This window comes from Meleagris gallopavo, chromosome 21, assembly GCF_905368555.1.
Source record: "Meleagris gallopavo chromosome 21, MGAL_WU_HG_1.1, whole genome shotgun sequence".
NCBI classification, from domain to species: domain Eukaryota; kingdom Metazoa; phylum Chordata; class Aves; order Galliformes; family Phasianidae; genus Meleagris; species Meleagris gallopavo.
Genome location: NC_139424.1, coordinates 4,324,373 through 4,333,646, shown reverse-complemented (window position 1 = coordinate 4,333,646; position 9,274 = coordinate 4,324,373). Strand labels below are relative to the sequence as shown.

Sequence of the window (9,274 nt, the reverse complement as noted above, 5' to 3'; positions counted from 1 at the left end):
CGGGGAGCGGGGCGGGGGCGGTACCAACGTGCGGGGGGGGTAGGGGAGCCGCGCTTGGATCCGTGGGCGGCGGGGGGAACAGGGCGCGCTTGGACAGCACCACTTCGTGGCGGCGGGGGGAGACCGAGGTACTCTGGGAGCGGCCGGATCCCAGCCGAAGAGGCAGGGCTGTCGGTGTATTTCAGGTAATAGGGTTTCCTAGAGGAAAGCCGTATGGGCGGAGCGCCCAGTGTTCTAGAAAGCCACGTGTTGATTCGGGGAGCAGCTTTCTGAGAGAAGAGATTGTCATCTAGGGGCTTATGAGGCAGGATATGTTGCTTCAGAAATGAGGTTTCATCAGGGATGAACAGAATTTAAAGCGATTGCAGCGGAATGGATTGACGGCTGAGTTGGGCTGTTTCTAAGTCCCACTGTCGTGGCCTGAAATAAGTTTCTGCAAAGCGAGTGACTGGAATTATTAATTTTAAAAAGAGTTGCTCTGTGTAGAGTCTCTGAATCAATGAAGCAATTGAAGTATTTGTTTCATTGGATGCCCCATCCCTAAAGGTGTTCAGGTATTCAAGACAAGCTTGGATGGAGCCCTGGGCAGCCTGGGCTAATACCAGATCTGGATGATGGTGGCCCTGCCTGTGGCAGGGGGTTGGAATTGATGATTCTTGGTGTCCCTTCCAACCCAAGCCATCCTGTGATTCTATGATCAGTAGAAAATGGCACTGAGACAATAACTTAATGTTTTCATTGCCTGGTGGGAGGTCAGGGGTTCCTGACAGCTCACAGTAGGCTCAAAGGGAAAGCTCATGCACTGTGCTTTTTCTTTTCTTTGCTCCCCTCAAAAAGATAGAGTTGGGAAAAGACATTGGCCCTTGGTCCCTGAGCATTCCCCTCAACTGACAGCTCCCAACAGTATGAAACTTTGTGAGATGGCACTGTCCCCTACTGACCAAAATAGAAAAGAAAAAAAAAAAAAAAGAAAAAAGAAAAAAAAAAGTATAAAGGGTATTTAAAAAAAAGACAGTCGCCATGGTAACGGGGTCCTGCAGCACCTCGCGTCGCCATGGCAACGGTGAAGGCCTTCCGGCGGCGGCCGGAAGTGAGGCGGCGCGCGACAGCATGGCGGCGGGGTGCGGCCGTCCTGTGGCTGGCGGCACTCTCACGCTCCTGCTGTCGCTTGGCGCCTCCGGCCCCGGCCTGCTGCGGGGTTCCCTCGCCGCCCACCCCGGTGCCTTGCGGCCCGCCGCCCTGCGAGCCGGGGAAGGTGAGCAGTGCCTACACCCAGCCCGTGCGGCCTTCCTCCGCGGTACCTTCTGCCGTGCCGCGCCGCCGGGCCCTCACAGCCCCGCAGGGCTCCTCTTCCAGTTCCCTGTGCTTCTCTGTGGCTGTGGGCGTAGTGCACAGTGGGGGCACGCTGCTAAGAGCTTAGTTGGATGCTCTCTTCTCTCCCTGTGCTATTTCCTGAAGGAGTTGATCATTACTTCCTCAGCTTGCTGCAGTGTTCCTTCCAGCAGTGTAGTGTGCTGAATTGATGGTGAAATCACTGCCTGCCTGGGGCTGTCAGGTTGTGCCAAGCGATGCTCTCTCCTGTGTTTACCCTGCAGTTGGCAGGAGGGCTTTGGGAGCTGCTTGGCATGCCCAGAACTGCTAACCAGAGGGCTTCAGAGTGTTGCTACCAGCTGATAATCTCCAAACATTTTTACTTATGAGAGAAATCTCTCTGCTGACTGTTTAAGAAGTGGTTTTATTTTTACTGCAGTAGCTAAAGCAAGAGAGCAAAGTCAGAGTTAAACTGTAGCAGTCATTTTTATGCCTTCTGCCTTCTAACAAGGCTGATATTTACTATAGAAGCTATTGCTTTTTTCCAGGCACCATCCCAGCAAGCAGCAAGTCAGTCCATCTGCCTGCAGTACCCAAGATAGCTTTTGTTTTAGCCATCTTTGATTCCTTACTCGTGGTTTTAAAGGCCTCAAATTCCCTCTCTTCTGCAACAGGATACATTAAAAAAAAAAAAAAAAGTTGATGAATCTTCTAGGCTGTCTCCCTCTGCTTAAACTTGTAATTGTAGTGGGTTAGAACAAATTCATGGCTGTCTCTGCCTTTCTAACATGCTGGCATGCTCAGTTCACAGGCTAGTTACCTACATCTTTGTCTATGAAGACCTGATATCCTTGACCTGTGGTGCCATTGTCATCTGGTATTTTGCTGGCAGCTTTGAGAAGAAAGTTGGCACTGTGAAGCACTGCTTCTTCACCATTGTGTTTGCCATCCTGACCGGCCTCCTGTACCTCTTACTTGAAACTGTTGTCTCGAGGGTGTCAGAAGTGGAAGATGCCAAAGGATTCATGCCTTTAGCTTTTGCTACACTGAGTGTCTCAACTACCCGCTCACGAATGAAGCGGGCTCTCTTCTTTGGATTTAGAGTTCCAGTGATGCTGGTGCCATGGTTTCTGCTCTTTGTGGTGTGGTTTATTCCCCACTCTTCTCTCCTGAGCAACCTGTGTGGGCTCCTAGTAGGGAAAGCCTGTATCCTTTCTGAACATGTAGCCCTAAACTAGTGTAGGATTGTTGCTTCATGAGGAGAGAGTGTGGTGCAGTTCTTGTGGTCAAGATGCATTGACTTTATGAGATTTCCTGGGCTCTTTTTCTCATCACACTCAGTTCTGCATTTCTTTCTCATCCCATGCTTCTACTGTGGCTTTCAGGCATACAGAGAAGATGGTGATGGTCTGAAAGGATGACGCTAAAAGTTGATTTAGCTAGAACCAGAAGAATTCTCCAGGGAAACTAGTTTGTAGCCTGGAGGGGATGGTGTGTTGCAGTGCAAGAAATGAGTGCATTTTGTCAGTTATCCTCCTTAACGTGCTGCTGACTGCAGATGGTCTTGGCTACTGTTTCTGCTTGGATCTTCCAGAGTCGGTGGCCTCTAAGCTGGATCAGAGGTTCCCTTTCAGTGTGCTAAAGAAAATACCAGGGCTAAAATACATCCCGGGGTCCTCAGCTGAGAGAAGAGCCACTGAGAGCAGCAAGTAAGTACTGGAGCTCCTATGAAATATCTTGTGGGAGATTTTTGAGGCATGAGATGGCATTAAATCACCTTTAAAAACATTATTGTGCTTGTCATGTTCCTGTATGGGATGTTAAGAACAGGAATTTGGGATATTGATGTTGCTGGTGATATTGCTGTGATTAATACATCATCACACATTAACTCAATTTGCTCTTTCACTGGAAACTGAGTCGAGGTGAAACTCATCTGCTGCAACGGTGCTGTGTACACATGTTAAATGTATTGCAGCTCCACTGAGATGAAAGATACGCTGTGTAGTTCTGTCATAACAGGACTTCTGGTGCTTGTTTCTGGCTGAATTGCTCTCTGGGATGTGATCTTTGTTAGTCTTTGCACAGCTTCACCTCCCAGGAATGTTGGGACGTTTGTCATATCCAAACCTACGTAGGAGCAGCACATTATAAATTAAAGTTATTTTAGTAGACCTTTCAATGCATGTTTTCTGTATTGGGGCAAAGTTGATTTAATAAAAAGGAACCATAGCACTGGAGCTGACATTCAGGAATGATTGTGTCACAAGCAATGAGAACTCATGCAAATTCTAAAAAAAACCTCAGAAGTTGAGATCAAATTTTTCCCTACCCTGCGATGTCATTTCAGTTTCACAGAGACAGGGTTAAGTTGCACATTAAGTCTGCTACGGGTTAAGTTGCACATTTTGTTTAAGCCATCAGCTTATTGTAAACCATTCTTTTGAACTGGAAGCATTTCCAGTTGTTTACATTTCCCCTCACCTGAGGGAAAACCATGAAACAAAACCTTGCTGGTAGGAAGAATGTGCCCAGATGCAATCAAACTCCGCAGGAGTGCTTGCAGGCAAATCAAGGAGCATGTTGACTCTCTCTGTTTTAGTACTGCTTTAGGGAGGAGGGAGTTTCTCACCATATGCTGAGCCTGTATCTACATCAGCCTAATGCTTCTGCTGTTGTGCACAGCTCTGCCTAAACCTGCTTTCTTTAGGTGAGATGACACAGACTGTTCTGGCTCAAAGGTATTTGCATAAACATTTGATTATCAAGCAGGGTGTGGGAAGGTGTTTCTAGGATGTTTCCATTTCTGCAGCTAAATTTGCATGTCTTTGTATCTGAGGCACAAGTTCTATACTTGTTTCTGGAGCTTAATTAATTGCTATTTTGATACTTATACCTAAATATGAACTCTATATGTGTGTTTCTTTGTTTTGTTCTTTTTTTTTTTTTTTTTTTTAATAATAAAACACCAACTTGCCATCAGACAGGAGGCATTTCTGGGAGGTTTACTCTTTTCCATCAGGCTTATGGCCACAAATGAAGTATAGGGGAAATAAATCCCCAAACCCCAGCATGAGCCAGTTTCTCATTTTTCCTGGTACTCACGTGGTCTTTGTGAATATTGTCTTGATTCTCTGCACTCATCTTAGCGATGTGCATGGTCTGAGCAGTACTCTGGAAGTTCCCAAGGCTTTGGCTTCTGGGTGAGATTTTCACTTGGTGTGTTTTGGTGAGATGAGTCATGCCTTCTGCTGGCAAGGGCTGTTTATAGACCTTGCTTCTGAATGATTCATTTTATTTGCAACTCTCTCTCCTCCTCCTCTTTTGCTCTCTACCCAGGGCTGCTACTTCTACCAGAGGCCTTCTTGATAAATAACTCTTGGCAGCTGTGACTTCTCCTGATTAATAACTTAGGTTCAGTGGAAGGCAGAGGATGCCTATGGAAATTGTAAAAGCATTTTGTGGTTTGGCTGGCATGTTTCTTGCATGTTTCTTGCATGAAGAGACTTAAGACTAAAACCCTCCTCGTTCTGTGGGTGTGGAATTAGAGTGGGCTTGGTGTAAGCATATCTGTCCTGGGTAATTAGTAAACCTATTTTTACTCAAATGCTACTTGTAATAGAGAATCTCTGATGAATTGCTGTGACCTTTCTGAGCACCGGTCAGGAGGAAATCAACCCCCAGGGCACTTCCAGCACTAATTGGGCAGTGACAGTTTTGAACACAGTATAGCCTTCTGTTTTCTTCTGTCCAGGATTACCCCGCTGCCTGGCACATACCCCACTCAAAGCTACTACTGCTCTTCACCTTCGGCTCTTCCAGCCTCCCAGATGCAGCACCCTGGTGTTCAGAGCCAGGGGTTTCAGGACAGCTGCACGCCAGGATTTGGCCATGCTTTGGGACACGTGGGACCTCAGCACAGCTATGCAAGATACAGCCTTGTTTCTTCCCCCTACCAGGCCAGAGGTGCCTCTGCAGAGTGCTACATTCAGTCCCACACTGGATCCTTGCCTGGACAGTGCTCCCAGACAAGCAAGTTCTCTGTGCCACAGCGTGTGTGCCTGACTGGTCCACAGGCACCTGTCGGCCTGGACCTCCTGGCTGGGGTTCGGCAAGCATCAGGGGATCCAGCAGGCTCAGCAGCTCCTGTTCCAGCTGAATTTTCAAAAGTTCAGGTGTACTGATCCCCCAGAAAGCAGCAGGAATTGCAGCAGCAGGGAAGATGGTGTGATGCTCACAGAGCAGCAATTGCTGGCACTGTTGCTGTCTCTGAGGTGACTACCTAAATGGATTACTTTAATTCTATTTCCTTTTAATTTTGATACTTCTTTTAGCATTGTGGAGGGAAGGAGACTGGACTGCCTCTCCACATTACTAATTCTATTGAATACTTTTCTTATAGTAGTGTTTAGCACTACTTCTTTCTCCACACGATAACTACAGATACAGAACCTCTGTCCTCCAATTCAAGGTAAGATGGAAGCTAATAGTCAAAACACTGGACTAATCTGAGATTGAGCCAAGCTGCAGAGATAAGGATACAACCCATCTATGTCAAGGCTCTTAGCTTCCTATCTTGTTTACATGTATGATGTAGTTAGGACACAAAAGAAGGTGGAAGCATTTGAGCCTTAGTTTATAAGTTAGCATTTGAGTGAAGAAGTCTGTTTCAGTAGTGTTAAGAGTTAAGAGTTAACATCTCTTAAATATTGAAGTGCAGTCTGTGCACTCAACAACGCATTGTTATTTCTGATAGCTCCACACTAGCTCAGCCTTCCTAGCACTAATCATCATTTCAGTTGAAGGAATCCCTAATGGTCATGCAGTCCAACTCCCCTGCAATGAACAGGGACGTATACAGCTGGGTCACCCCTGCACCTGTCAGCAAGGCAGCCTTGAATGCATAAGAAGTAGTGGAAGAGTCTTTAGTAAGGGATTTTGGCCATTTGTGCAGCAAATATGCGTAAATCCAAGAAGCTGAGAGGGACTTTAAAAGTGGGTTATAAGAATTACCTGGAATGTAGCTGTCCCATTGGGGGTGTTCATGTTTTTCATCTTTTAGTGTGTCGCCCAGCAATATTAGCACAATCACTCTGGGTTTTCTTTAGAGGTAGTGGAAAGGTATTTGGAAAAGAGGAGTTTTCAGCATAGGATTCAGAGCAGAGTGCACTGTTTGGTGACTGTGGTAGTAGCAGAAGTGTTTATTTTAGGTGGTAGCACTCGGAGAGCCAGAGCTTTATTTCCCACTTTGTGGTGGCTTTACTGTGCCATGCCTAGGAGGAATCTTCTGTTTCTGTGATTGTGAATCAAGCAGGATCTCAGCTATTGCAGTTGACTCATTACTTAAAGTTTTCTTCCCCCCTCCCCCAAAAAAAAGTTATATGAAACACAGACATTTCTGCCCTTGGAAATGTTTTGAACATGCCTAGCCTGTCCCCTACAATAGTAGGGGCTCTTCCTGTGTATCAGGGAGCCAGGGTTGGAAACAGCATTGCTGATGCATGTGCCAAAGCTTGTATATGCCTCTCTCTCACCTTTCCTCCTCTTCAGTGTCTGAAGAAGCCGCCTGTTGCTGTACAGCCACTTTTCCAGCAGCTCTTCTGAGAAAACTGCCACAGGCATGCGTGGCTTCACAAGGACTTGCTTTGGGGGAAGGCTGAAGTGAAGAGAGAGGGCTTGAAGCTCAGATTCATGATAGTAAGGAGCTGCTTGCAAAGACAGAGGTGGGACAGAGGCTTTCAGAAGGAAGATAAAATAATTTGGGAACAGGCTTATGGTAGGATGCCTGGAGTTGGTAGCCAGCTCCATCCCACTCCTGATTGTTTCACCCCTCCCTGAGTTGACGGATGGACTTGGTTTCACAGTCCCATTTTTCCTGAACTGCTAACAACAATTTCATTGTTAAGTGTTTTGTGTGCAGCACGAACAGGATGAGGCTCTTGTTTAGAAGTTAAAAGGATGTTTTCAATACCAGGAAAGGACTGCTAGAGATAATCATTGAAATGTTGATATTCCACTCTAGTGCCTTGATTTTCCTCCTCATGAGATCTACATAAGATGAGATCTTGTGAATTTTAGCATTGTGCAGAAAATACACTAGAGTGATGGGGACTGTTTGCAATGGTAAACGTTGTGTATAATCAAACTGAAAGCTTGAAATGCAATCTGGAAGACAAACTGCCACATGTCCTGGTTTGCTTTCAAGTGGGGAGAGCTGGAGCCTCTGGATGGTGGTCTCAGTCCCATGGGGACAGCTGGGTGCAGTCTGTGTGATAGGCTGGTGACAGAGGACACATGTTGGAGAAGAGTAAATGGAAAATGCTTGTGGGCATGGAAACTGGTTATTTTTATTTGCTGACTTTTAACAGTTGATCTGTTTCAACTCTTAGCAGTTGCAGAACCATCAAAAGGATGGCATGGTTTCCAGTGAGTAGTTTCATGGCATGCATTAAGTGGTAAGAAGTAAATGTTGGCTTCCAAGAGTCAGTGCTTTGTCACTGCAAGCAGCAAGAACAGCCCTGTCTGATAGGTGAGGGGAGAAGACAGAAGATCTCCTTGCAGGAATGAAGGTGGGCCTCTGCCCATGCAGGAGGCAGCAGGGACCTGCCCTTAACCCCTCTGTGCTGGGTACAGGTGCCCACTGCAGCTTCGTGGGAGGGACATCCTAGAAGAATGGGGGCAAAACCCCAATTTGGGTTTTTTTCCTTCTGGCTCCAGCTCTGCTGTCAGCTTCCTGAGGATCTTGGCATGTCACTTGGTCTCTGATCGCTGCAACTACCACTGTGACCCTGGGGCTGCTCTGAGTCCAACTGTGCAACTGCCCTGGTGCCCACATGGCATTTGAAATGTTCAGTGGCCTTCAGACAGACATTTCGAAAGATACGGATGATTTCTAACAGTCTGTTCCCTGCCTTTCCTGAGGGCAGCTGTGACGGTTAAACGCTGTCGTATAAATCAGAGGACGACCTACTGCTTTTCCAGCAGTGGAGTTCAACCAAGTCCCAGCTCCTTAGGGCTGGCAGTGGGTTCAAAGGGGAATGGAGAGAGAGGGACAGGATGGGATGTGCAGTTGTGTCTGAAGGCTGAAAGAAGGAATTGAAACTTGGGAAAGGGAGGCAGAAATCATCTGCTCATCCGGCCTTGGCAATTGTCTGAGCTCACAGCAGTGCTATGGATCACATTGCAGTACCAGCTCCCTTCCTTGGAGGGAAGATAAAGAATTGAAGTTATTCTTAAAAAGAAAAAAAAAGGGGGAGGGGGGGGGAAATAGTGACAAAAAAATCAATAAAACTCCAGGCTGTCCTAGAGAACATACTGTCTCCAAAGGTTTTTTCTTCTGTACCTCCAGTGCATTCCCAGTACAGCTGGCACTTCTTCAAAGATCAGGATTGATTCTGTCCTGGAAGCAGGGCACAAATGACTCCAGACTGAAAGAGCACAAGCCAGCTGAGTTGGTGAGATCACTGTCTGTCACCATGCAAATGGGTCAATATTCCTCTTATTTCTGTGCTTTCCAGTTGCTCATTTCTCTCTGGCAAAGCCTATGTGTGCAGTTATCCAGGCCTGCGTGACCATGCTAGGTGTGCCCGCGTATGCTCTCTGCTCAGCTGGAAACGGTCTTGTCAGGTCAGTGCCTCTCCCTGCACCTCTTCTGACCCCTCGGGTGCCCCCTGCTCACCCATATGGACTTTGTGCCTTTTCCGTGGGCGTTATTGACTCTGGTGTGAGTGTCAACGTGGTGATAGCAGTGGGACCATGGACTCGATGCTGCCTGCACCTCTTGCAGCCGGGGGAGGAGAGCCAGGAGGAGCTGGGCAGTGCCAGCTGGGTTTTGCGGAGGAGAGAGACTGAACGTCGTGCCCTAACCTTTGGCTGGTTCATGGGTGCTATGGGGTGTGAAAGGCACCACCGTGACTGCTGTTGTCATGCTCCAGTGGGGGCTCTTTGTGCTTTGCAGGAGCAA

The 9,274-nt window shown here is 47.2% G+C and overlaps 1 protein-coding gene across 1 annotated transcript; it reads left to right on the top strand.

Moving 5' to 3' along the window:
* The first annotated feature begins 191 nt into the window (after positions 1 to 191).
* On the top strand, positions 192 to 8,623 carry RHBDD2 (rhomboid domain containing 2). The gene is made up of 4 exons (XM_010721761.4): positions 192 to 1,255; positions 2,116 to 2,517; positions 2,870 to 3,020; positions 5,066 to 8,623. The coding sequence occupies exons 1-4, from the start codon at positions 1,021 to 1,023 to the stop codon at positions 5,493 to 5,495; spliced, it is 1,218 nt and encodes a 405-aa protein (XP_010720063.1). The 5' UTR covers positions 192 to 1,020; the 3' UTR covers positions 5,496 to 8,623.
* Positions 8,624 to 9,274: the final 651 nt, after the last annotated feature.